The following is a 27,866-nucleotide window of genomic DNA, read 5'->3' as shown; positions in this document are numbered from 1 at the left end:
TTTCCTTTGAGGATGAGGACGGAGAGGTCAGATATAGAATGAGCATTTGGGGAAAAGTGTTCGCCCACAGGGGGTAACAGGCTGTTTTTGTCTTTTACCATATTTCTGCGTGAGTTCATTTGAGAGCGGAGTGATGGTCTGGTTTCACCCCATAGTTATCGGGGCACTTAGTGCCCTGGCCGAGGTACACCACCTGTTGTGATAGGTGCGTGTAGGACCCATAGATCTTCCAAGATGTGGAGTGGGAGTCAAAGTCAAACCTTCATGCTTTCTCCCATGCTGCCCCCTTGGTCAGGAGGCACGTTCCCCATTGACAAAGCTACCACCTTGGGAGCTCCTGAGTCAGTGAGCAGCTCCCCTTTGCTGCTGCATTTACCCACAAACTTCCCTCCCTTCTCCCCTGCAAGCAGCTTCAGTGCCCCCCGCCCAACTTTTTCACCCTGATGTTTTTCACTCTTAAGATATGAGCTACCTCCCAGCTGCGCAGCCCCTGGGGGCTGGCAGGCTCACGGCACGGTTGGGCACATGTGGGAGTGGGGTTTGTGGTAGGAGTGGCTCCTAGTTCACCCTGCCCCACCCTCTGCAGAATCCCATGTCTCGACACTGCCAGGTTCTGACTCCTCGGGAAGCAGGGCACAGCAAAGAACTGGCAGGGAGCTGGCTCGGAGGGAGACACAGAGAGTGGTGCCAGCAGCACTGGGATGGGAGTGGGGAGCATGAGGCTCTCAGCCCCCTGGGGTGGTACTTTTGTCCTGGCTTAGGACCTCCCCCAGGGGTGACCGCTCACATCTGCTCGACTTCCAGCTCAAACGATGCCTCTTTTACCGGCTGGCACCTGGGATCTGCAACACCAACTAAGCTGTTGCTGCCTTTGGCACCATCACCATTAACAAAGATGCTGATGCCGCCACTGGTCATGCAGGGGTCAGAACAGACACCCCCTCGCTCCCCCGTAACTGTCAGTGTAACCACTGGTCAGTGTGTGTAACGGGTCCCATCTGCGCCTGATCCTGGGGGAATGCGAGTCAGCTAGAGACCCTAGCTCTTGATGTAGAGTCTTTAGTGCCGGAGAGCCCTGGTGCTGGCCAAGATGGCAGCTGATATATCGCCTTGCTGGGGCTACCTGGAGTACATGCTTGTTTGTGTCGGCAAAGGGAGCAGGTGTGACTTGAAGCGGCCCAGGGCACAGATATGTGGAGTAACAAAGGGCCGTTCTGCAAAGACTCTCCTTGCACCATGTCTAATCTGCCCAGTTCCGTAGTTTCTAGGCCCCATGGGCCAGGCCCCCAGCTGGAATTGCTCCATAGATACTGATTTACACCAGCTGAGGATCTGACCCTACAACCCGACTTCAGTTCTGTGTGTAAGTCAGGTGAGCTACGGGGATTCCCACGCTTCCTACGTCCGTGATTTCCTACTAAACCGCATCCAACGTGACACCACTAGGTCAGAGCCTGACCCCTAGGCTGGGTATTAAGCTGGCACCTGGGTCACTCTGGGGCTCGCGCCCTAGGGGTGCTGTGTTCTGCTGTTGCCATGATTTTAGGAGTTTCCTGCTGGGGCTGACATCTCCCCTGTCTCCTTTGCCCGAAGGGTCTCTTCAGGGTGGCTCCTTCTGCATCCAAGCTAAAGAAGCTCAAGGCGGCTCTCGACTGCTGCGTGGTGGATGTGCAGGAATATTCAGCAGACCCCCATGCCATTGCAGGTAAAGGGCATTGCCACCTTGGCTTTGGTAACAAGATTATGTGCTACTCTAGATGATCCTCTTTCAGTCGAGGATCTCCAAGCACGGTTCACGCTGTACTGGACTCAGCCTGTGCAGTGGGAAGTCCTATTGCCTGAACCTGGTTCGAAGTTTTCCAGCAGAATTATTTCTCCATCTGAAAATGCTGACTCATCAAAAGCAAAATGGTTTGTGGAAATGTGCTTCTTCTGATGGCATTTTGTTTAGAAAAAAAGCAGAGTGGAGCTTTCTGACATGGTCAGGACGCAGCTTTTCAACTGGCCATTTTGAAATGACTTTTTGTTTCCGTTTTTTTTTAAATGATATAACGGTTAAAAAGCCGAAATTGGAACAAACAATTTCAATTTGACCAAAATGAAACATTTTGAGCCAAAACAGGTGTTTTTTTCAGAATTTTGTTTCTTTAGAAATTACTGGCCTGCTAAATATTGATTTGGTTTTGATAAAACTTTTTTTATTTGCATCCCTCGTGGACTTTGAGGCCAAGTTTTTCAGACACCTGGATGATTTGGACTCCAAATTCCTATCAATTTTAAGGAGACCTGGGCACTCGCATCCCATTTGCCACTTTTGAAAATGGCATAGGTCCGTATGGTGAGATACCATGAAGTGTTCTGACAATGGCACATTTCCACAGTGTTAAGATGATGTTCCTTTCTTGATCCAAGATGGTTTCCCTTCTCTTTCAAAACCTGATCTTGGGAGGTGCTGAGCACCCTGGGCTGCAGTAATGTCAGTCGCAGGGGAGGCTGCTCAGTGCTTTGCAGGATTTGTTCCTCAATGAAATGAGGGTCTGATCTTGCTCCCATTGAAGCCAGGGAGTCCAATGTCATGGGGCAGAGCCCACGGAGAAAGGAACGAGAACAGGAGAAATGGCGAATGTTTGACAGGATGTTAGTTGGTTTTCTTGGCTTTGGTTGAAATCATACTAATGAGGCTGCTGGGCAGAACATACAGCTTGGCCTTTGTGCTTCATTGAAGGGGCTAAAGTCCCGTGCCCAAGGACCAGCCAAGATCCTTACACTCCAACCCAGGAAAGCGTCCTACTTTGGTACTGACTGGCCAGTGTTCCCTTCTGTCTCCTAGGGGCGCTGAAGTCCTATCTCCGAGAGCTTCCAGAGCCTCTCATGACCTTTGAACTCTATGACGAATGGATTCAAGCTTCCAAGTGAGTCCCAAATGCATTTTCCTTTGTCCTTGGCCTCATGCACCTTCGACCTCTCACCTGTCCTCTGCCTCTGCTAATCCAGCTCCCCAGGGTTCATCCAGAGGCTGCTCAAGACAATCTGAAGCCCAGGGCAAAACATCAGTGTGCTGCCCCCTTGGCGTGTCACAGACCAGTCTATGGGAGTGTGAATTGCAGAGCACTCTAACTGTCCCGTGTAGACCGTCCTGGTGCAAACTGAAAGGTACCTAGTATGCATTTATAGAGCCCTGTTTGAAACAGGACGACATCAGCATGAACTAGGTACATTTTAGCTTGCACCAGCAGGGTCTGCAGAGGTCAGTTAGACTTAAGCACTATATGTTTGAGCTCACTGCAGTTCATACCCCTGTAGATCAGTCTGCAAAACTTTGTAGCTTCTCCCAGAAATCTGCCTCTAGCTAAAGCAGCCCCGGGCTTCCTTTCACATCCCAGATGCCTCAGCAGCTGCAAATCACTGCTGATGTTTTCACCTTTGTCCCCCAAATGTGGAACCTTTCCCAAAATTGCCCCAGCTCAAGGATGAGGACAGGCAAGATGGAGTCCTGCAGCGGCTTAAAGTGTCAGAGCTTTAGAGCTCGGCATTCAGTGTCCCGGGAGGGCTAGAAACAGGTGCTTTAGCCCATTCGGAAGGTGAGATTCCTGCTGGGAGAGGCAGCATGCGTGTCTAGCTCTGGAAGGGCCAGCTGTCAGGCCTTAAAGTTGTGGAATTTTGGGGTAGAGAAGAGTTGTTCTTTAGAGACTTATATGGATTCCCTTTGAATCCTGTGTAGTGGGGCTGATGGTAATCTATTTCTGCAGGGGGATGGATGTGAAAATATAGGTGAGGTCTCCATGGCTATGGAGCTGGTACCAGTGTGACTAAGGGATATGAAACTTCCAGAGGAAGGATGGTCTAGTGGCCAGGTACCAGCCTGAGGCTGGAACTGAACTCGGGTCTCCCCTGCTCTGCCACAGATTTCCTGTATGACCATGGGCTAGCCTCTCTGTATTCAGTTCCCCATCTAAGAGATGGAGATGACAGCACTGTTCTGCCTCAAAGGAGAATACATCAAAGTTGGTGAGGCGTTGAGTTCAGTAATGGTGACAGGATAAGCACCCAAGTGCTTGTCTCTGTGGCAACCTTCTGCTTGCTGCTACTCGAAAGGGCAGTACATCAAGCTGCCCTCCAGGCTTCACACTGCACGCTCGCTGCATCCACACAGGACGTTACTGCGTGGCATGCTGGTGCACTGGAGATTGAGCCCCTGCCTTGCCACACAGTAACTTCTCATGTGGACAAGCCCTGAGGTAGCTATCTAGACCCTCCCCCTGGCGTGTCCACATAACTGGGGTGATGTGTCATGTATCAGAGATGGATTAAGGATAAATCAGGCCCAGATCAACAGAGGTATACAGTTTCCCTTCATCCACTTCAGTCTCCGTATGTACACAGTCTCTGCAGTCCTGTCCTGGGGATTGCCTTGCCAGCTGACCTCTGTTTTGTGTAGGGGATGGGAAGTAGGTCTTGAACTGAAAGCAGATTGCCCTGGAGCAAAGTGCTGGGGGAAGGGGTTCATTCCCCTTGTTGAGGCAGTGCTGGTACCTGAGCCACTGGGAAAACCTGGCCTTCCGCAGCTTGAAATGGAACAGCTCAGAGCCAGGGCCCTGGTCATGCATGGTAGCATCACTGCCTCTCTGAAGGACTCGCTCGCACTCAGCAAACGTGCTCGCAAACTTGGTGCCTCCTCTAGAGACAGGGCTGAACTATGGTGGATGGTCAGGGCCTTGCGTTCGTTTCTGGGCTGCTCTCTCCTTCCCCGTCCGAAAGGGGCAACTCTGTATTCGCAGCAAATGCAGAAATGCACCAGGCTTGGGGATCTGACCAGTCAGGCTCTGTATTCATGCAGTCCCTCCTGAGGAGGGCAGGGGCCTGGCTGAGTTGGTGGGCTGGAGGCCTTCCAGCTACACTCGCAGTCTCTGTTGGTACCGTGCAGGCCTGGAGTTTCTCTCTAAACACCCGAAATAAATAATAAAAGCAAGGCTGGGCTCAGGCACCAACATTCACACTCGCTTTCTGCACTGGACGCCCCCAGGCTGGGAGCGTTTAAATCTGGAGGGGCTGGCTCACACTGTTACAAAGACAAGAGCCGCTTGCAGACTCGGGATCCCGGTTCAGATTTCAGCTGCGCCCCAGTTGTCAGGGCGTTCAGATCTGGGGCCTCATCTCTTCTCAACAGCTGAGCGCTCAGCGAAGCGAGCGGCCTGGCCGTGTGGTGAACTGACCAACTAATCCCAAACTACGCTTCCTTCCTAGTATCCAGGACCAAGACAAGAGGCTGCAGGCCTTGTGGAATGCCTGCGAAAAACTGCCCAAAGCCAACTACAACAACATCAGGTGAGTGTGTGGGGCAGGGGGCTGTGTCTACATACAGAGTTGCCATTGATTTCACTTCAGGTGGGATTTTTAAACCAGTTTCATTAAACTGGTGCCAAAGGCTGTGTGGAAACTCTTACAGTGTGGTTTAAACCAGCCTTATTTTGGTTTAACTTAAGTCAGTTAATAAGAGCATCCCATGCCCACTGGCGAGCCTGTGATCTGGGTCCCCCTCTGTGCCCAGTCCTCAGAGGATATGAGTCTATTACAGCCCCAGGAAGGGCGCTTTAGTTCAGCCTGTAGCAGCTTGTGCTTTTAGCTCTGGAGGTCACCAGCTCACTCCGCTGGGTGCAGATCAAGCTGGCGGCTGTCGCCCATCCACACCACCGTTTGCACTGTTGTAGCTAATTGGTCTAAAAACCAACGTCAGTTAAACTGGTGACACTTTTTTGGGTAGACAAGGCCTTAGTGGGAGGGTGGGGGCTTTTCCCTCCTCAGGCGCCTGCCTAATGCCCGCTAATGTCAGTGGGATCTCTGCATGCTTAGCGATGCAGGCCCGACCCTGCAGGCGGCTGAGCTCTCAGCTCCCCTTGAAGTTGGGGCTTTCAGCACCTGCCCTAGCGAGTGCTGCTGCAGTAGGCAGGGAGCCTGTCTGGTCCCCAGGGGTTCTGTTCCAGACCCTGTGCTCTCAGGTGCTGAGGGAGGGGGAGCTGTACGTTGTTGGGAGTGGGGCTCAAGTAAAGTTGGCCATATAGGTCAGAGCCTGAACCCTCCCAGAGTGGGCCCAGGGCTCATGTCCTGCCACATCCCAGTAATGAGCACGAAGGTCCTTGGCGGGGGAGGATCATAGGTTCCCCTCTTCGCCCTGGCCCCCTCACCTCCTCATCCAGCCTGCTTGTGACCTGAACTTAGTCATGGTGGAAAAGCACCAAACTCACTTTCCATGGGAGGATGGCAGGCAGATCGTCGCCGGGGGGCCTAGCTCCGACCTGCCCCCTCTCACCTTTCCTGGCCTTTGGGAGAAGGGGGATGGGCAGTGAAGCCCAATCTCTCAGTCCGCCCAGGATCACAACGCCAGGGTCTCCTTCACCCTGCTCTCCTCCGCTGGCCGCAGGAGATGCACTTTGGGCCACTTTCCCTCTAATACGGGTCGAGCCCTCCTCTTCTAGTACCCTCGGAGCTAGCGACACATGTGGGGGTCAGACCAGTGCCGCAGGCCCACGCAGCCCTTTGCAGGTCACTGGGGACACCTGCCACAAAGCGAGAGAGGCCCCTTCTCTCCCGTGTTGTAAGATATTTCACTGGGGATTCCAGGGAGTGTGGCACCCAACTCCCATTGGATTTCAATAGGCTTTGGGCACCTAACTCCCTTAGGCCCCTTTGAGAATCCCTGCCTTACTGTACACTAGGAGATACAGTGATTAATGAGGAAAACCTTGGAAACTGGAGCTCCAGGCAGTTGTTGGGCCAGGACAAGGTGACTGTTGACTGTAGACATGTCCATGCCCTCGACACAGGAATTTGCATTCCCTCCTGTGAGCCACCATCCTCTGAATCTGCCAGCCTTTGGGGCATACTGCACCATGCCAGTTGCCCAGGCCTTGGGGGAAGGGCACTTCCAGAGGCTTGCTGTCTGGGCAGGGTGGGTTTATCGGCCGCTAGGATTTAGCGGTTAGCCCCCGAATGGGATAGGATTTCCTGCTGGATTTCATTTGTGTGACCAAGCGCTGAAACCCCGGGTGTGATCTGATCGTCGCCCTTTACATTTTTAGCAATGAAAATCAATCAGGCTTTTCAACCCTCGGTCTCCCAGCCTTACGCAAGGGAACTGGTGGTGGTTAGAGAGGGAGGCTGGGAGCTGGGACCCTGGATTCTCTCCCCAGCTCTGCCCCAGACTCAAGGGATGACCTGGGACAAGTCACAGCAGGATTGTGAAGCTTCCTTCATGTTTGAGAGGCGCTTCGAGCCTCTCAGAAGAAGGACGCTGGATGGTAGGCAGTGCGAGGATGTTGATCTCAGGGTGGTGTGCGGCACTCACTGAAGTATTGACCTGGAAGCTGCCTCGAAAGAGAGAGGCCGAGGTGCCTGGGGCTTGGGGAATAACCTGCATTCGGTGCGTGGTTTCTCTGTGAATGTCGGGTGCAGAGGAAAGCAGTTGTGGGGAACATACGCTGCAGCCCACCGGCCCAGGTGACACTGCAGCCTCACCCTCTGCCTCTTGATCGCCTCTGCCAGGTACCTGATCAAATTCCTAGCAAAGCTAACGGAATACCAGGATGCTAACAAAATGACACCGAGCAACGTGGCGATAGTGCTGGGCCCCAACCTCCTCTGGCCTCAAGCAGAAGGGTAAGCGGAATCCACTGGTGCGTGTGTGTGTGTGTAACAGGGTCCCCTCGGTGCCCAATTCATGGGGATATGTGTCTGTTACAGCCACTGCTAGGGACCCTTGACATTTTAGCTCAAGCTGTAGCAGCTCAGGGTTTTAGCTCTGGCGGTCCCCAGTTCAGTCCCCGGCATGTTGGCTGAAATGGTGGTTGTCGCACAAGTACTGGGGAAAGCAAGATAGAGCAGCTCCTGGGGGTGGACGAGACGGGTGAACTGGTGGTTACTGCTTCTGTTGCTGTTCTCCTTCAGCCCCAACGGCTCCTTAGCGGAGCATCCACAATCCCTGCTGAAGTCAGTGGGAGCTGTGGGCTCTCAGCACATCTGGAAATCAGGCCACTTAGGTAGGGTGTGTTTTTAAAATCCTTTCCATAAACTTCCCTAGGACCATAGATGAAAACACATCCCCTGCCCCATAGAGCTTGACAGTCTAACGACAAGACACGCTAACGTGAGGCACAAGAGGCCATTCCAACAGAGGGAGGGTGAATGGGGAGAGTTAATGCTGAGAAGGAAGGAAGCGTGGGTTGGATGAAGAGATGGGTTTCTAGAGGAGAGGAGAGGGGTCTGGGCCTGTGAGGACAAGCAGACTGCCCTGTATGTCGGGGGCAGCATGGACGGAGGCAGAAGTAGGGAGGTGAAAGGAGAGAAATGGAAGGAGCAGAATCACAGTTCCTATGTGAATCGATCCCTGAAAGTTCTTCCATCTCCTTTGAGGTGGAGGTCCTATAGACATGAGAACATCGTCGTAATGGGTGAGTTAGGGCCTCGACTTTACTATCCGACGTTGGACAAGTCTGCCCTACGAATGCTACAGCAACACCGTTGCAGCCTACAGCTGTGCTGCTCTCCAGCGCCAGAGTGTCGCTGCTTCCTACAGTGACAAAAAGGCTTTTTCCGTCAGTGTCATTAAGCCACCTCCCCAAGCAGCAATTCTTCCGTCGACCATGCCACGTCTACGCCTTGGGTTAGGTCAGCTTAACCATGGCACTCACGGTGCAGTTAGGTCGATCCACATTTTAAGAGTAGGCCAGGGCTCAGTGTCCATTCTGAAGGGCCTCTTTCCAGCCTGGAAGTGAAAGTGACCAGCTGTCTGGGTGCTATTGGGAGCATTTCCCCATGCCTTTCTGGGGCGCAGTGAGAGTGGTGCGGTGCACCCAGGATAGAAAGCAGCTGCTGTGCCAGAATGCAGCTGTGGGCTCCTCGCTGGAGCACAGTGGCTGTGGAGTTGCCAAACCTGGAGGCACGTTTGGGTAAAAGGCAGCAGCAGGGCTGGCGAACAGGCCACGGCCCCCTGACATCAGAGGTCAGTGGAAGGCTAATACACAACAGCAGCCCAGAAGCCATGGGGTCAGGCAAGCATCCAACCGTCCCTTCTTTTGTGTTGGCCTAAATCATTCTTTATGGTTAAATCAAGACACTGGAGACTTAATGACAGTCCCTGCTTCCAAGGGCAGCAGGATAGGGAAGCCGCTGTGCACTCTGTTCTTGGAGATGCCTTGATCATGGTAGAACCACATGAGCCCGTATCCCTGACTGCTGTGTGCTCAGTTGCTCCTGGAGCATGGCCCTGCAGCTTTGGAGCTAATGGTGCCCACAGAAAAAGGAAGTGATGCCATAAACGAACGTGCAGTTGGGTTCAGGCTCCTTTAATAACATGATCCATAAGCTGACCACTGTTCTTGCCGTTATGGCGATGTCCCTACGCTGTGGCTAATGTCCTGCTGCATAGAATTACCCCGTGGGCCAAAGGGTCATGTTGGTAAAAATGTAGGACACTAGTAGGGAATGATGGGCCAGGTTCTCAGCTGGGAGTAGCAGCAATACAGTGGAGCTCTGCTGATCTACGCCAGCTGAGGATCCATCCCAGAAACATCACAGTCATTGGAAAGCACTTGAGACGTGATGTGTTCATTTAAAAGCATCTAGCGCCTGAGAGAAGCGCTTTATATTACCAAGGTAAAGGGAGGGTATTGAGATGAGAGATGGGAGGCAATGGGTTAGTGCGCTCCCAGGGCTGCCCCTCCGGGCATTTGCTGCACACCAGACATTCATCACCATTATTGTTCTCTGCTGAGAACTGGAAAAGCCAGGGGTTTTGGGGGGGGGGGAGAAGAGCTGCAGGGCAGAACTGAGGGGCACGGGCAGAGCTGTGGGTGAGCCCATGGCTAGAACCGCAGGTGGCTGCAGGGCAGAACTGAGGGACATGGGCAGAGCTGTGGAAGGGCGCAGGTCTGTAATATGAGGCTGGTTGGAGGGTCCCGCTGGACTAGCAAGGGAATTGCCAGTCAGGACTGGTGCACTAGCAGAGCTGTGTTAGAAGAGCAGGGGGACCACGTCAGGCCTGGCACATGTTGGCTTCGACCAATGCTGTTAACCACCCAGCCATCGCCGGTGCTGAGCTGCTGTCCTCTCGTGTGTTGCAGAAACATCACAGAGATGATGACGACGGTGTCTCTGCAGATCGTGGGGATCATCGAGCCCCTCATCCAGCACGCCGACTGGTTCTTCCCTGGAGGTAGGCTGTGCATCTTGCGCAGGTGTCATCGTTGAGAGGGAGCATAATGGAACCGGCCCACCAGCACTGGGCCTGAGGGGAATGGGGGTGGGGGACACAAGCAGCCATTCCACAAACCAGCTTGGAGGCCTGTGAATGGGAAAAGTCCTTGATGGTCTCCATCCACTTCGTGGTTACCAGGCACTGATGTCACAAAACCCGCTGCAGCCATTGGCACTGCTGGGCAGAGGGGCCGGAAGCTGGGTGGGGCGGGCTCTGCAGCTGGCTTTCTCTCACCCCGGGGTAATGCTGGGGCCTTGTAGAGAGCCGTGCACTGTCACTGCACCCAGTCCACTCTGTGATTTGGGCTGCGGGGCCACCAGGCCTGCACCTGCCCCAGCTCCGCCCTCCGACTCCACAGCTCTGGTGGCTGAGGAGGGGACTCTCCCTGCTTGGCTCCACAAGCCTCCCTGTGCTCTGTGGCCCCGGAAGGCCAAGTTACCTCAGACTGAATCCGGGACGAAGCACAAGGCGGCTTCACTCCAGCCCAGCCCCCAATGAGACGCGTCCATGGAGCTAGAGAGGGACCCTCACTGCTCCTCCAGCCCACTCCAGCCGTCTCGCCCCTCCAGCTCCTTACCTGATGGGTTTTAGTCCCTATCCCTCGTGGAGTCAGCGGCTGGCTGCCCGCAAGCCTCGTCCATGTTCCCCTGGGGCTCTCTGGTGCCGCTGGCAGTGGGAAGGGTTCTGTGTCCATACAGAGCCTGGCACAATGGCTCCTGGCACAATGGCTCCTGGCCCATGGCCGTTCTCCTAGGCGCGATGCAGACTAGAAATAACAGCAATAATCCCTCGCTGCCCAGAGCCCTCTGCCTGGTCTGGATGCGAGGAGATGCCCCCGCACAACACTGTGCCCTCTTACTTCCCCGACCAGACATTGAATTCAATTTGACTGGGAACTACGGCAGCCCCATGCACGTCAACCACAATGCCAACTACAGCTCCATGCCCTCCCCTGACATGGACCACTCGGACCGCAAGCAGCACGACCAGGCCCGGCGCCCCCTCAGCGTGGCCACGGACAACATGATGCTGGAGTTTTACAAAAAGGATGGGTAGGGCCTCTTCGCTTCGTTGCCGGGGTTTGGTTTTGGTGTAAGTCTGTTACGGTTGTGTGAGCCAGAAGAGACCGCGCCTGGCATAGCCTTGGCTGGGAGATCTGCTTGGGACAGGGCCCCAAGGGCATCGTATCCTGTAGCCTCCACACTGGTGAGCTCAGATGCCTTGCTGCCTTGTCACTCCCACCCTCCCCTGCTCCTGACCCCTCCGCCCTCTCTGATCAGCTGCCTTTGAGCCATTTTAGATGGGAGAAGAGCCATTTCCCCTCCCCCACCTCTACCCACCCCCCCAGCCTGAGGTAAGTCATGTTGGACACACAAGCTCCACCCAGAGACCAAGGGCTGGGGAAGGAGTCTCTGGCGAGCCAGCTAAATGGGCAGTGCTCTCGAGCCCTCGTCCTGCAAGGAGCTGGCTTGGAGACGCTGGAGCGGGAGCAGAGGGTGTCCAGAGGGAAGCAGGCCTGCCATGAATTGTTAGGATGAGTTGTCATCACTGGGATTTGAGAGGCACAAGCCAGGCTTTTGGGTCTAGCTCAGCCCAGACCAGGAATCCCCAGCCTGCTCAGCCGAGCCTTTTAAGGAAGCCATTGTCCTGCCTTTGCTAGTTGTTATGAGTTCCTGTGCGCTGATGTGCGAACCCTAGAGAAACACCGAGTCCATGTCTCAGGGGGCCCCTAGCCCCCCACAGGCCGTCCCTGCGACACTGAGACCACGTGTCTGGCCGGAGGGAATCACTGCGGGCGCAGGTTTGGTAAGGAGATGGGCATTGCCCCTGGCGGTGAGGGAGTAGTGAATACTAGGTAAATGTCCGGGCCACCCCCCAAAGCTATGGGTCTGTGCATGGACCTCCCCTGGTAGGTCTCCAGGGGCTATCGCAGTGTGAATGTTCCATGAGGGGGATTCTTTGCACTTGATCATATCTAAGCACTTCCTAACAATTAATTAATTTTTACATTCCCCAATGAGGATGGGCAAGTGTTTTACTCCCCCCCGCACCCCCTTACAGAAGGATGAATGACACGAAGCCAGTTGGGCCATGGTCACATGTCAAGTCAGCGACAGAGCTGGGAAGAGATCCCAGGAGTCCCGACTCCTCCCCCAAATCTCTCGGTGTAGCCACTAGCAAGCCACCATCCCAGCTTTAGCATATCTGGTGAGGAAAACAGCCCAGTTGTGTGACAGCTGAATAGGCCAGCTCCGTTGGCATGCACCCCAGTCCCTCTGCAAATCGCTGGGCAACGTTTGCATTTCCCTGTGCACACGGTGCAGCGCAAGCCCAGGAGAGTGAGTGGAATTGGAGCAGAAAGGGCACGCATGCGGAATCAGATTGGGAATATGGCAGAGAACCCTCAAGGAGTGGGACGGAGGCGGGTGAATGTGCACAAGGGGCTGCCCGTTGGAGTTGTGAGTTAGTAGCAGCCATACCTGACAGCCAGGCTGCTGCCTGCCTGGATGACAGCAGCCTACGTGTCAGGATTCTCCATTGCCACAGGCAGTCTGGGATCCCTAAATCTCAGCTCTCCAGGCCCCGCAGTGTGCAGGGTCTCGCCCACCAGAGATGAAAATCAAACCTGAAACATCTTAAAGAACAACTCCTCTCCCTCCCTCCCCACTTGCACACAGCCCCGGTTCCCTCCCACACACATTGCACTTACCAAAAGTTCCCATCCACTGAGCAAAATCGACTTGTGTTTGCAGAATCCTCTGAAGTTTCTTCCAGCGCCGCCTTTCCTACTGAACAATCTGCTTGTCCTCCTCCTGCTGTAACCTGGATTCAAAGACCTGTCCTCCTTACAGTGTTACCTTGACCCTCTAAACTCCTTTCCAAACAACAGTCGCTTTACCCAATGGAAGCTTTTAGCCTTAGTTTCTTTTACACTAATACTTGTATGTTTCTGTCCATGCAGCCTTAGGAAAATCCAAAGGTACGGTATCCTCTAGTAGCCACTGGACACTTTTCAGGCCACCTGTGTTCTGAACACCAAGCCAGAGCTGTTCCAGTAGGCAGTGAGGTTAGAGCCTTCGCTGCTGAGCAAGCCAAAATGCTGGGTTCTTTGACATTTAGTGATGTCAGGGAGGCAAATTCTGAGCTGGTTTCTCCCCCGGTGGATCGGTTTGATGGGGTGAAAGCCCATGCCCAGTTTGGTCCAATTAGTGCAATTGCCTCAAAAGACCACTGCAGTTTCATAACTTTGGGAAAAAACAAGGGCTCACTTCCTCTCTTGGAGTAATTCAACAGGAAGCTTCTCCAGCTGGGAGGAATACAACAGCGTCACTACCCGGAATGCTCTCCCATTCATTTTGGCTTCTCATGGCTCACTCAAAGTTTGTGGCTGTTTGGAAAGACCTCACAGCAGGGTGGCCATTTCCCGCTGCCACCTTTGTAGGTGAAAACTTTCGCCACACCCTACAACAGTGCTGCTTGCACAGCCGTCTCACCTCCCCAAAGGTTGTGATGGGCCGCAGCAGCTTCTGAGCGAAACAAACAAGATCTAAGGCGAGTTGTTACTTTGGTAGCAATCTCTTCTGGTGGGTTGGGAGGGGGCCTGAGCCAATAGCCAAGCCCTAACTTTGATCCTGACCAATGGAGCCTCCGGGCAATGCCACTGACAATGAAGGCGTGTTTGGAGCCTACCTACAAAGTTCTTCTGGGACAGTTCTGACCCTCTACAACCCCTGCTGTCCTGCAAGTTGAATTCCACCGAAGAGCAGTGGGTTCTCTGGTATAAGAGGAGTTTTAAAGGGCCAGAACTGGATCTCATCCAAAACAGGTTAGGCCAATCCTCCACTGAGGGTCCTGCACCGGTCTTGTGTCCCAGTGTTTCACGAGGAGCCGTTGGGCTGCACTGGCGCTCTCTGGAAGGAAGGCTGTCAGGATCTGAATAAGCTTTTCCGAACTGGATGTAGTGAAATGTTTTTTCTACCCTGTTGCTGCAATCTGTGCTTTATTTCTTTGCTCTGAACCTTACTTCCGAGATGGTAAGGGAGTGTCTTTGTGTTCCCCCCCTCAGCATGGGCGTCAGGGTGATGGACACATCTTGGGTGGCCCGCAGAGGCACCACCGTAGTTCGAAAAGCGTCCTCCACCCCGCCTGCCATGCAGCCCCCCGCGCCGCCTTCCGATCTCGCTGCTACTCCTCAGTCACCAATTCCTGAGCAATCTCTTGATATTTCAGCTTCTCCCTCCCCTACTCCAACTAGCTTCGGCTTCCAGCCAGGAGCCGAACGGACAAGGTAAGTCCGGGCGGCAGCGACTGCTGCTGCCGCTGCTGCTTTACGTGGCCTTTGTAAACACACCTAGCTCCTGCTCACCTGCATGTGCCCTTTTGATTTCACGCTTCTGCTTTCTGGTGTGTGTGAATCCAGGCACAAAATAATCCCAAATGGTGACCGCCCAGCAAACAGGAAAATCCCCGAGCAGCCTCGGGGGGAGTGGTGCTGGAAAATGCCATTTCTAGGTTGGCTGGAAGGACAGACTTTTTGCAAAAGCAGAGACTGGATGCGCAGGGCAAATCCTCCCTTATCCATGCTGCTAATCTTAATAAGATTCTGCGCTCACAGTACATGTGCCTCGCCCACAGAGGGCGCTGTGCAGAGATGCTAGGAGTCCCCTTTGGAACACTCCCGTGGCCAGGAGAGCAGGAGACAGCCAGGCTGTCATGTGGCTTCAGGTAGTGCTAACCGTTGGGGCTAGCTAGCTGGCTGTTTCATTGGCCCTGCCTTTCATTTTTCTCAGACCTTCCTGCCATTCCCTCTGGTCTCCCACAAACTGGCACTCCTTGGCCAGACCGATCCCCCATGTCTCTCCATTCCACTGGCTGGAAGGAAGATGATGGAGGCACTCCTTTTGGGGTCTGTTAGACTGTGGGCCAAGCATAAGCACATCTAAATTAGATCTAAATTACACCAGCACATCTAAATTAGATCTAAATTACACCAGCAACTTGTGCTCTTCTAGCCGTTGCTCCCCACCCCCCTTTGCACACTTGAGTGCAGATTGTGCACCTGGAAAAAAGCTGGGTGACTGGTGCATGAGCAAATTTTGTAGCCAGTTTCAGAACCTCCTTTGCAAATGTGCTTAGCCCTGAAATATCATTCCCCGAGCCCATTCTTTACTAGAACGTCCTCCCACGGGGAGGGAACGTTCACTTCCAGTGCCTCTCTCAGAAGGCTACGGATTTATTTTGTGTTGGTGGATTCACACACTGCTTCCTGGCGGGCAGCTGGAAAACAAGCGAGGCTGTCAGGTGCAGTTACCCGCGTGCGCAGGGAGTGGGGCCGATGTGACTCCTTTGTGCTTCCAATCTGTGCTTCCGTCGTAGCCATGCTTCCTGCAAGTATGGAAGTTAGCTTCTCCTATGCTGCATGCCAGGGGCCTTTCCAGCGCCCAGCCAGCTCAGCATATATGCCAGAGAGATTTGTGATGAGCCCTGGCTATCAGGTAGAGAGCACACACAGACCCCATCCTTTAACATGAGCCACACTGACTCCGTGGCTGAAAGCACCAAAAAAATCAACTGTCCTTGTGCAGATGCTCATCTGCTCCGGTCCTGGATTTTGCTCTGATTTCTGTGCACCTGTTGGCAGCATTTCTCCCCAATCAGTTATTTGGTACATTATTTAACACTTGCACGTGAAGGGCCAGAGCCTGATCTCCGTTACACCCATGTAAATCTGGAGCAGCCTTGTTCGCTGCAGTGGAGTTACTCTGGATGTACACTGCTGTAACAGAGACGAGAGTCTGCCACAGCTCGCTCGCTCGTTACCTCCTATCGTTGTGTTGAATAGCCAAGACTCACAAGTCCCACGTCCCCCAGTTCCACTGTCTGCGTTCACCTGTCTTGGGTCACAGTGTATCTCCTAGCTGGTACGTTGCACCCGATCCTGTCATCATCTGACTGTGTTCATTTTCTTATTCCTGACCCTGCTTAGACGCCTTTCTCACATGTCAGTGTCCTTTCTGCCTGACTTTATGCAGATGTTACAGCATTAGCCTCAGTTCCCAGGACTGTGTAAGTCTGTTCCCTCCCCTCCCTGAGAGCCAGCCTCTGCAGGAGACACACTGCGAGCACTTCCATCCCAGGGGGTGGGAGATCTTGCCGTGTGCTCTCTTTCCATTTCCATCACGTCCTGCCTCCCTCCTGACGCCCTTTCGCTATAGACTGGCGTTGTGCTACACGGAGATCAAATGGGGGAGGCGGATCCAGGGGCCAGGTGGAGGGCGAGGAGCAGGGCTGAGAGGCAGACCCCTATAATATGAAAGACATGCGACGTCATGAGAAAACATTCCATTCTTCCCCGCCCCGCCCCCCGGCGGAGGGCTCTCCCTCACCTGGCGAATGCATGTCCAGGAGTTTGGAAAGGGGTTTTAGGTGTCAACCTTCAGGGCGTCACCACTGCAGACCCTTTGACACTTGCCTAGCCTTGCATTTTGGCACAGTGCCCTGCTATTCTGCCTATACTCCCTGGCATGGGCCCTCTCTCTGCCACTCCTGCCTTGCCGTTCTCTAGATCAGTGGCTCCCAGCCCCAGGCAGTGCCCTTGGTGCTTCAGGCTTTGTGACTGGCACCCTGGGCTACCCTTCCTCCTGTTATGATGCCCCATAGAGCTAGGCCCTAGTGAAGCACCTTGGCCCACCTCCCATTCAGCTGTGAGCACCCTGGCCTTCTCTGCGAGCACCCTGGCCTCCTGTGGCCCTCAGGTCTGGGGCAGGTTCGAGCCCCCAGGGCCACAGGAGGGCGACGGCAGGCACAGGCTGCCGCCTTAGGGCCAGACTCTGGTTTCCGCTTCCCCAGAGTAAAGCCAGAGACTCTGCGGGTTTCAGTGACGCGATGAGTCCATTGACCCGGGTGAGCGAGCTCAGACCCCAGCCCCATGCCATCACCCCAGGAGGCTGGGATCCACTGCTCTGCCCCCCGCCCTCCAGTGCCACCCTCCCCACCTCCCACCCCCGCGGCAGGCTCTGGGCTCAGTGTTTTTCTTGTTGTTGTTACTCCTCTTTGCTTCTCTGCCAGCCTCGCCGCTCTGGGTGGGTTCCTCCCTGTACCAACACTTCTGCTCTTGTTTTTGTCTGTCTGTCTGTTTGGACATTTTGCAGCACGGATGATGTGTCGTCTAGTTGGTTGGACTCCTGTTACCACTACCCTTCCCCCGAGGACGACAGGCCCCCCCCTTACCCTTGCTATCAGCACCTCCGCCATTACCACCCCCAGGCTCGGCCCGAGGCCCCCTCACCACCCTATCGGTGGTCAGGGCACAGCCAAACTCTGCCTCCCCGCTCCTCCTCCTCCTCCTCCTCTCCCAGCCCTCAGCCGCTTGACATTAACTCGAACCCAAAGCCGTGTTTCCTTCACCTCCCCAAGCAGAGCTCCCTCACCGAATCGCATGCTCTCGAAACTAATCTCTCCGCCCCCTCCATCAAACCCCCACTTGTCTTAGCCAAACCAGACCCACCTGGCGCTCCCTACCCCTCCCTTATGTCAGCCTCTCCCCCCTGGGTCGGCTGCGCCAGCGACAGAGGAGCCGGCCTGACTAGGTAAATACTTGTGTGTTTGAGGGTGAAAGGGTTCAGAGCCGTCGGCTCACCGTGCACCGCGGTGACAGCCGCCGCTGGGGACAGGCCCTGTGGCCCAGGCCGAGCCTTCTTGCCCCCAGAAGCTGCCGTTGCATGGGTCGGCACTGGGCAGCTCGTGAAGAGGGCGGACGGAGCGCTCTGCCAGGCGCTGCGACCTTCCCGTCATATCCCGGGGTGCAGGGCCAGCCCTTCCCCCACCCGTGACAGAGCTACAAAGCAAGGAATCAGAGTAATATGAGCGTCACAGGCCAGGTTGATTCAGAGCAGCTCCCTTGACCCAGCGGTGCCCTCGTGAGCTGGTGGGGTTAGCCGCCTCTGCAATGCAGGCTGTGAATGGCTGCTGCCTGGCCCAGCCAACTTGCCATTGCTCACCCAAGGAATCCTGATGAGCCATTACATCGCTTGCTGTGCTGCCTTGTCCAGAGGGTCTTTGCTGCTGGGTGGCCTGGACCCCTCTATCCATTTCTTGGCCGTTGCAAGTGAGCGCCATAGCTGGGGATTAAGAAATGGACTTGGGGAGGAAGCTTTAAAAAAAAGAAAACCAAAACCAGTCCCCATGACAAGTTCTTAGATGCATTGACTCGAAGGCCAGCAGAGTCCTTTGGGATCAGCTACTCCGGCCTCCGGTATCACATAGGCCAGAGAACTTCCCCAAATAATTCCTAGAGCACTTCTTAGGAGGAGCAGCCATTTGGGGGGCAGGGAAGGGGGTTTGTTCTGCTCTGTCTCTGCTGTACGCCATGCAACTAGGAGGGCTGCAGCATTGCTTCATGCTCTCATTGTGCTCTGCCTGCTTGAAAAGATGTGCGTACATTTTGAGTCCAGTGTGTGGCGTGTCTCTGGAAGCAGCTTCTGTCGGGCAAAGAATTGGGAGGGGGGTTGGCTTTGCCAGCGCAAACACCTGCTCTTAGCGAGGCCTGCGTGCCAGAGAACAGGCCAGAGTGCGAGGGGCGTGAGCCAAGTGACCCTGGGCTGTGGGGCAGAGGGAGGTCCATGGGGTGGCTTCAAAACAAAGGGACTTACATGTTTTCCTACTTGTTCCTGTTTGTTTCTTTGCAGTACTTTAAAAACCAAGGAGCTGTCACCCGTGTCTGGGCAGAAAGGCAGCCCAAGCTCCGGTCACGTGGCCCCATGTGGGAGCGTGCAGCAGGTGGCCAGTCCCACTCAGCAGCTGTCCACGGAGCAGAGCCCTCACACACTGCGCAAAGGTATTTGTGCCTTTCCAGGGCAGGCTAATGTAACCAGTGCAAGGTGATGAGTGTAATAAAGTAGTAAGCCTTGTGAGCACTCAGCCAGGTGTGGGTCGTGTTCTCTAGCGCAGCATTCTGAGCGTGCAAGGGTGCAGATTGTCCGTCGGGGCCATTACCGGCTCAGGGGTTTGAAGTGATGTTTTCCTGGTGCCTGAGGAGGTGAGCTTTCATGTGCCTGGATCTCCACACTGTCCAGCTCACAGAACGACTAATCATATGACCATCTGGCACTTGCATGGACCCTGCTTACCTCGTGCTGGATTTCTTCCAGCGATGGCCCTGCATGGAGGTGAGGAATGACAGCTCTCCGGTAGAAGCCCTTTGCCAGTATATTTATACAGGGAAAGCACTCCGAGTGTGGATACACTGTAACATGCATGCACACACACACACATGCACGTTTTGCGGATAAAAGTGCAGTTGTGTTGGTGCAACTGCGTGGCACAGCTCAGTTGGTCAGGGATCGCACACCTCATGCACCAGCTGACAGAGCTATGCCACCAGAAGTTTGTGCGTTGGCTAGGCCGAAGACTCCTGTCAGAAGGACAATTATAATTCGGTCTGGGACAGATCTCGAGCTGGTGTCAATCAGTTTAACTCTATTTAGTCAACAGGGCTACACTGATTTACACCAGCTGGGAATCTGGCCCGTGATAAGACTCATATGAAAACTATGTTGGGTCTTGATTTGATGAAGGCTGTTGCTAAATTACATGCTGTAGAGGTCTCCCATTATCCCCATCTTTATGTCAGGGAAATGAGCTCGCCACTGACTGATGGAGCTGAGGAAGACGTGACTAGGTTGGTTACACTTGCTTTGTATGTGGAAGGTTTTCATTGCAACCACAGACTTCTTTGTTTGTTTGCTCGAATGAAAGCTACAGATGCTCCTCAGGAGCTGCTGAGAATTCCCACCCAGAAGCAGGAATTACTGGACATCTCACCAGTTCTCATGAAATCCAGTGTGCCCTGTCTGGGCAGACCCCAGACACTGGGATAATTACAATGTGGGTCAGAGAAGCCTCCAAACGTCTGAGTGCTCGTGCAAACCACCCCTCTGAACCTTTGGTTATTAGACAACAGGTAAAATTTTCAAAAGCACCCGAGGGCCAGATTTTAAAGGGTATTTAGCTGCTTAAAGACATAGCTAGGTGCCTGGTGGGATATTCCAAACAGACTCAGGGACTGACGAGCCTTCCAGTGAGACTAGGGCGCCTAAGTGCCTAAATCACTTTTGAAAATGGGACTTAGACTCCTAAGTCACTTAGGCGCTTTTGAACATTTTGCCCAATATGTCCTAACGAAAGCACCCTCCGTACTTTGGTCAATGGAGCTTTCAGCTCCTGGAGTTCTGCCCTCCCTCCCTCCCCATCGTCCATTGCCACATAGAGGCAGAGTGGCCTCATGTGAAAACGCACTCAGTGCTGCCATGTGAATACCGCACTTTCCCTCCGTCTTCCAAAACACGTCTCCGCAGACCTCAGAAACCAGCTGAGGAGGCTGCACACTTGTGCAGGAAGCTCCTAGCTGACTGGATGGAGGGCAGGAGTGAGCCTGCGGATGCACAGTTCTCACTGGAGAGACCCAAGGAGTTTGTTCATGGTTCGGAGCTGCTGCTGTCGCCTGCTTGATTAAGTGAGGAGTCCCTGCAGGACACTGGCAAGGCCTGCCTCACAAAGTCATTTTGCTGGGAAATGGAGCTGTGGGGCATGGGAGACAGGCTGGAGTTCGCATCCCTTTGCTCCTGGGTGGGCTTTAATTCAACGTTCATGAGTATCCAGACCTACTGGGGGCTGTATGAGATCCCTTCTTCCACCATGTTTGGCACATCCACCACAGTCCCTGTTACATGCTAGTTTCCATCTCACAGGGGCTGTTTAAGTGCAAGCCCCTTATGCTCCTCCCATATCCGTGAGGCAGGTGCCATCTTGAAATAATCAAGAATATTCTGACAGCCACAAATCTCAGTAGATGTGAAGGGCAAAGCTCTCCACTCGGATCCCTTGTTCATATAGCGAGGGAAGTGTTTTCCTGAGAGTGCCTATGGGAGGACAGGTGCCTAGCAGATACGGTTCTTTGTAACTGGCGTCCAGCCTGGCCCTTGGAGATCTTTCTCTAGTGTAACAGGCTGTCTTTGTGTGTGTGTGAATAAAGAGGGGTGCTACAATCTGGTCCATGGAGAAGATAAGGGATCTGCTACTGCTGCTAGCTGATGGCGCGTGCCTTTAGCTTGGCTAGGAGCAGCCAGAGGGGTTGGCGCTGTAGGATGAGGGTTCTAGTCCAGGTTCCCATGTGTGTGATTTGCAGAGTAATCGTACACAGCACCTGGGTGCAGAGAGCCCAGCTTCTCACATGCAGGAGTTGTGACATCAGATAGGTATAAGAAGTGCTAAGGACCCTTTGAACTTGTGCTTCACTTTATGGTGTGTCTGTCTCTCTTTGTCTTCCACAGTTTCAAAGAAGCTGGCTCCAATCACACCCAAGGTGCCCTACGGCCCGTCAGGCGGTATGTCCGACCAGTCCACGGGACAGCCATCCCCCGTCAGCCTGTCTCCCACCCCTCCGAGCACCCCTTCACCCTATGGACTGAATTACCCACACGGCTACTCACTGGCCTCAGGCCAGCTCTCCCCAGCTGCTGCTCCTTCCCTGTCTTCTCCTCCTTCCCTGACGAGCACTTTAACCAAGTCTCGACCCACCCCTAAGCCAAGGCAGAGGCCCACGCTGCCACCGCCACAGCCTCCCACAGCAAGCCTGACCGGCGCTAGCCCGCAGTCCATGGAGCACACCCTGCTAGATGACATGTCCCCCGGGGAAAGCATGTCCACAGGTAACCAAGCCGCTCGCTCCCTAGAGCTTTGATCAGATCCCTTGCCGGGTACGGCAAAGAGAGAGGCGAATACGGTCAGCTAGTTTGTCACCACGCCGACGAGTCTCGGTGGCATCAGTTATCTGACGAGTCGGTGTTATCGTGGGCTGAGGGGATGAGCGTGGGGATGCCAGCAGGCACTACGGAGGAAGTCAGTGCAAAATCAGACGCCGCTGAGCCAACGGAAATGTGCTCCGGGGTGTTTGGATCCAGGGCCAAGATGCAGGGTCTTTAAGATGCTTTTATTTTAAGGAGTGGTGGGGACAAGTTTTGACTCATAAATCTCTGCATCCCCCTCTGAATCCGGGCTTCCTTAGCGGGGTGATCGCTTAGAAGGCAAATATCTGAGGGTAAAACCTGCCCTGGCAATGAGGCAGAATTAAAATAGTCAAACGCCTGTGTATGAAAACACGTGTGCTGTGTCGGCAGCCACCCCGCAAGCTGAGGTTCCTGGGTGAACCCTTGGTGCTGCCCTCAAGCCCTGCAGTGCAGCAGACAGGACGCCAACTGGATTTAAAGGCCCTGTACTAGCTGGCCTGCAAAGCTGGCTCAGGCGTTCTGTTCACTGAGGCTGCAGCATAGATTTCAAAGCCATGCAGGCTTTTGTCATAACCCATCTGGTGGGATCTTCTCCATACAGCAGGTTGAGCCCTGGCAGCCGCCTTTGGTAAGTCTTACAATTGGTTCCCTTGGTTTTTTAGAGCTGTCCTCCCCGCCACCTCTAGCAGATGTTTTGAGGTGTCTCCAGATAGATGGGGGTGTTGATATAGAAATACAGTATATAGTGGAATGCAAACTGGCCCAGGGACCTTAGGATGGTGACAACATGTAGGCCTATCTGGTGTCCTTTTGCCCGCTCTGAGGGACTGGTCATCATTTTGAGGTATATCTCGTGGCCCATGATGACTAGAAACACATGTTATACATGGCTGGAAACCTGGGAATCCTGGCTTTCCATTGATGTATAGTGGATCTTTCTACTGTTGACAGTTCGTGAGATAGATATTATTTCAGTTATACACTTGCATGTCCGCTGACTCCTTTACTTGTAGAACAGCATCTGTGACCCAGCCGGTCCAGTCCTGATCTGCTGGGTTGTGCTGAAAGGATTCACAAGGGAAATTATACAAATGTCCCCCTAGTACTCCAGGATTGCAGAGCAGGCGATGGTAAATAGGAATGGCAGATTGGTTTGTCTCTGAGTTCTCTCCATGCAGGTTTCGGACGCTAGTCTCTTTATACTGTAATGTATTCTATGTTCTGTTTTATGACTTGACAGCCACAATTCTCTGAACCGTGTTTCTGTTGTGTTCTTGTCTCCTTGTTGCTGCTTATTTTTGTTTCCTTTCTCCCAATCCTATGATTGTGTCCTTGCAGCTGTTTGAGGCGAGTGATGCAATATTGGATAGGTGTGAGGGGGATTCTCAGGGTAAGCTGGAGTTCCCGTGCAAACCTCCCCTCTCTGGCACTTGAAAAGCTAACCCCCTAGACTGACCACCAGCGGCTGGCTGTTGCGTCAGATTCACCACTAATTCCATCCTGCTCTCTTTGGCCTTTGCATGGGGCTCGCTGAACCGGAATTGCATGGCTTCTTGGGCCTGTGACCGTATCACAAGTTCACCAATAATTACCTTATTAGTAAACTTGTTTCTTTTGCTTCCTGGAACCGCTGGCCTTTGTTCCCGCCCCCTTTGTATATTGAAATCAGTCAATGAAAACAATCCCGTGACCAGCTCCTAACCTTCCCCTCCCCTTTCTTCCCCTCCCAACCATGGCTTAGAACTGACCTGTATGAATAATTTCTCCCTCTTCCATTTCATATATTGTTTTTCAGAAGGGATGTCATGATATTGCCATTCTTAATTGCCTTGATTGGGTATTGATGCTGATGGTATGTTTTCTGGGGATATTTAGCGTCACTAGGTGACGCTTATTTACTCTGACCAGGAGCACTCAGGAAATGCGCGCCGATAAAACGAACGAATAGCATCATGCAAATGCGCTGTAGCGTTAAGAGCCTAGTGTCACAGGTGACGAATGAGGCCTGCATGCTAGGCACGAGATATGGGACTGTTAGGCTGAGCAGCCCAGTTGATAAAAACAGCTACTGCAAGTCACTGCAGTGCCACACCAGTAGAACTCCACCTGCCCTGCAGTGGAACGCACAGGACCAGCACGTCAGTGGGCCTCCGCGGTGCACCAGTAGATGCACTACACGTTCTGATGGCATGTGAACTGGATGAGTGCGCATCCGCAGTCTTGCCTCCGCCGCTGTGTTAGCACCAGCTATAACTCGAGGGTTAAATCTAACTGGCCAAAAATCTCTCGCTCCACCTAGGCGTGGTTTGGACTCAAGCTAGCTGGCCCGTCGGGGGATGCGTAGATGCTCGAGCTAGTAATGCAGAGGGAACAAAGCTATTCTGTGCTACTAGTCCAGCCACCCCGGGCAGCTCCAAGGTGTGGCTGCTCTCACTAGAGCTAAGCTAACTCAAGTATAGCCAACGCTGCTCTGAAGACAAGCCCTAAGGGGCTGCCAAGGCTAGAATTTTTGCTCCTGTCTCCACACTAGTTAAGTGGTTGCCATTTCGCTCCAGTTAGCGAACATGTTTGTAAATACTAGTCCAGGCCCTCTACAAACACTTGTTCCAGGGCTCAGATATTAGTGGTTTGCCCCAGGGTCCAGCCATGGGCAAGCCCAAGCATTACTAGAGCATCTCTGGACTGACACTTGCATGGCTGTTAGCTAACTTAAATGGAAACGGGCACAAAAACCCTGAATAGCCACTTCACAGACTGTAGTCATGACAGCACACCCTGCTTTGCTATGATCTTCCCTGGGTTTTTTCCAGCAGGGGTTTCCTCAGTGTCTTCCCATTACATGCTGCAAAACCTTAGTCCGATGGAAACAGTCTCACAGCGCTGGTTAGCAGTGAGCTTGTTTCGAATACATGTGACAATTAGGCTTCTTTATTTCAAAAACTAAAACTGCTTCATGTCTGAAAACTGGAGCCCCCTTCCCTTCCCCCTGAGGCCCTGCCCTGCTCCCCCTCTTCTCCCAGGCCCCACCCTTGCTCTGCCTCTTCCCTTGAGGCCCTGCCCCCACTCATTCCCCTCCCCCTTCCTTGTTGCAATCCTTTCCACCTCCCCTCTCCCCCTCCCCTGCAGCTGGGCTCCCTCTGCTCTGGGGCTGGAACAGGAGCTGCAACCCGATGCAGAGCCTGCCCAAGAGATACAGGAAGGAGGCAGCCCCGGCCGAGCAGGGGCTGACACGGGTTGATGACCCAGCACCTTCCCCCCGCCACCGCGGTAACCAGCCTTTTGGTGTCCAGTCAGTTCGTCTGACCGGACACTGCCAGGTCCCCTTTCCAGTTGAAAACCAGACACCTGGTAACCCTCTGCAGAACGGCTAACATATAGAGCCCCTCACACCGTGTGAGCCAGCTGTACACCTCATCCCACTGGCCAGATGCAAAATGGTCCAATATCTGCAGCTGCTCATTTGGCATCAGGGAAGAGATCATCTCAGACACCCATGGCTAAATGGCCCGGCCTTAGCGCAGGGGGCTGGCTAGGTGACCTCTTGAGGTCCCTGCTAGCCTTACAGCTCTGTGGTTCTAAACACACCTGGACCCGGTTTACACATCCACGCTGCAGGCTCTGGAGAATGCTGATGCCTCCGAGAGGCATTAGCTGCGCTCCTGAAAACGTGGGCCCACTCTCATGTTTAAGGCTGCGTGAGGCAAGCTGTATTCCAGTTGGGAAGGGGCGCTTGTGCGGTCGTTGGGAACAATGGATCAGTGACGGTGGAAAAGGAATATGAAAATCTGGGGGCAAATTTCTGGTGGTGCAAGCTCAGGGAAGTCAGCAGGGTTGCCCTGGTGTAGGCAAGAGCAGAATTTGGCCCCTGGTGTAAAATGAGCGTGAATCTTCATATAAAGTGTTGGGGAAGGGGAGACGGGGTGTGGGCACTGTCCCACCGTCCCACGGTCCTCTGGGCCGCACATCCCCGAAGCAAGCTGTACGGGTGTGAGAGCACAGACAGTGCCCGTGACATCTGCCAGTCATACCCCCCATGGGCCAAACTCTGCTCCCAGGCCCACACAGCACATCTCAGCTGGGGTCCTCTGCTTTCCACCAGCCAGGTGCTTACGCAGGGCTGGGAGTGCTCTCTCCAGCTGCGCCTAGGCCTGTGTATTGCGTAGAGTTTCTTTTTTAACCTTCTGTCTCCAGGACTTGAGTTTGCTCTTCAGGGTTCCAGGCTGAGGGGCAGGAGCTCAGAAAACCCGGTGCCTGTTTCTCCAATAAGCGATAGAGTCCTGTGGCACCTTATAGACTAACAGACTTATTGGAGCATAAGCCGCTCATAGGTCCAAAAGTGTCCCTCCCGTGCACAGGTGAAGAGCCGCCTGCCCCCCATTTGCCTGCCTGATTCACCATCAGCCCAGAGCCATGGCCTGGCTCCATGGCAGGCTGTGCCTGTCCCTGGCTGTTTCCACCGAGGTGACTCACCTTTCCTCTTGGTATGAAGTGGGGCTCAGAGCAGCACAGAGCTCGGGCGCAGGGGGAGAGATGCCAGCCAGGGAGAGGCAAGTTGGACCAGAACTGACTCTACCCAGAAGGCCCTTGTCCAGCTCTGCCTTCCTCTGGCCTCAACCCCGCCCCACCACCACCAACAACAACCCTCACCTGAAGATATGAAGTGCTGCCCGCCTGGCCAGCATTCGAAGGGTTATTAGCAATGTTCCCTCTAATTTTTTCCATCCATGTGCAGGCTGAATTTTGTTACGTGCACCAATATTGAGATATGTGCAGATGTGCGCCACCAGTAGAAACAAAAAACCTAGCTAGGATGTATATTTTCAGAAAGTTACCGTAGGGATAATTACTCCAGCCAGGACAGGGTGGGCATTTTAGAACTCACTACTCGAAGAATTCAGTGTAAGCGTAAGAGAGAAATAAAAACGATGAAATGCACAGACCAGTCAAAAAGCTAAAATAACACACTTTGAAAGAAGTAACAACAACAATAATACAAGTTTGTGTTGGGAAGTGAGTGTGAAAGACTGTGTGTGTGTGTGTGAGAGAGAGAGAGACAGAGTATGTGTGTGTGTGACAGAGCCACCACACAAGTGTCCGGAGCTGGAGCCCACCAGGCCCTGGGCCTGCTGCCGGTCTGTGGAAATCCATGTGGCGTGAGTGCAGCCAGCTCGCTCTGCCCGTCTAGGGGTGGGAGCAGTGTGGAGGCCTGAGCTCTGCTCCTCGTTCCCTGGGCAGACGCAGCACCCTCCGCACCCAGATCTCCCTAGCCGCTCTTCCCATCGGTGCGGCTAGAAGAGCAGATTGGCTCAACACAGGCTGCCTGAGGGGGTAAAGGGGGACAATGGGGAGGGGCAAGTCCCAGAAGACCCCCCGCCAAAGCAGAGTAACTTACTATATTTGAAACCTTGACCTTGCCCCAAAGGCCAGTCCAATGCTGCACGCTGTGGGCAGTCCATGTACCTGTCCGGCCACACGCCTACGCACGCCCCGCCCTCAAACGAGCCGCAGGCCTCATGCGTCACTCATTTCCCTATGATTCAGGAAAAGGGAGACTGCATGGAGTGGGGCTGGCCTTGGCGGCTAATTAGAAACCTAGCAACCCTGGCTAGTGTGGTAATTGTGGCATTTGCACTTGGCAGCTGGAAAGGACCCAGCTAATGAGGTGGCTGCGTATTTGGGCGAGTGAGTTTAATATCCTTTCATGTCTTCCCCCCCGCCCGCCAAGCAATCTCTCCTGCTCTAGGAGAAAAGATGGAAGGGGCTGAATACTGGCAGGTTTGAAAGGGAAGATGGGGTGGGCTTTAGGAAATAGCCATGAGTACATGAGAGGT

At 53.8% G+C, this 27,866-nt stretch overlaps 1 protein-coding gene across 11 annotated transcripts in view; it reads left to right on the top strand.

Moving 5' to 3' along the window:
* ARHGAP44 (Rho GTPase activating protein 44) overlaps positions 1-27,866 on the top strand; it is a 148,529-nt gene that overhangs the window by 118,418 nt on the left and 2,245 nt on the right. For 2 of the 11 annotated variants that reach the window (XM_039500431.1, XM_039500433.1), the window contains 11 exons: positions 1,594-1,705; positions 2,831-2,912; positions 5,245-5,325; positions 7,540-7,653; positions 10,116-10,207; positions 11,121-11,301; positions 13,212-13,229; positions 14,316-14,537; positions 17,401-17,838; positions 18,937-19,085; positions 21,580-21,957. In XM_039500431.1, coding sequence (XP_039356365.1) covers positions 1,594-1,705; positions 2,831-2,912; positions 5,245-5,325; positions 7,540-7,653; positions 10,116-10,207; positions 11,121-11,301; positions 13,212-13,229; positions 14,316-14,537; positions 17,401-17,838; positions 18,937-19,085; positions 21,580-21,957 — 1,867 coding nt within the window. Of the gene's footprint in view, positions 1-1,593; positions 1,706-2,830; positions 2,913-5,244; positions 5,326-7,539; positions 7,654-10,115; positions 10,208-11,120; positions 11,302-13,211; positions 13,230-14,315; positions 14,538-17,400; positions 17,839-18,936; positions 19,086-21,579; positions 21,958-23,373; positions 23,426-27,866 lie in introns of all 11 variants that reach the window. The other 9 variants (XM_039500432.1, XM_039500434.1, XM_039500439.1 and 6 more) reach the window with 7 other exon arrangements.

This window comes from Mauremys reevesii, linkage group 15 (genome assembly GCF_016161935.1).
Source record: "Mauremys reevesii isolate NIE-2019 linkage group 15, ASM1616193v1, whole genome shotgun sequence".
NCBI classification, from domain to species: Eukaryota; Metazoa; Chordata; order Testudines; family Geoemydidae; genus Mauremys; species Mauremys reevesii.
The sequence above is the reverse complement of the archived record's forward strand: the minus strand, read 5'-3'. Positions and strand labels throughout refer to the sequence as shown.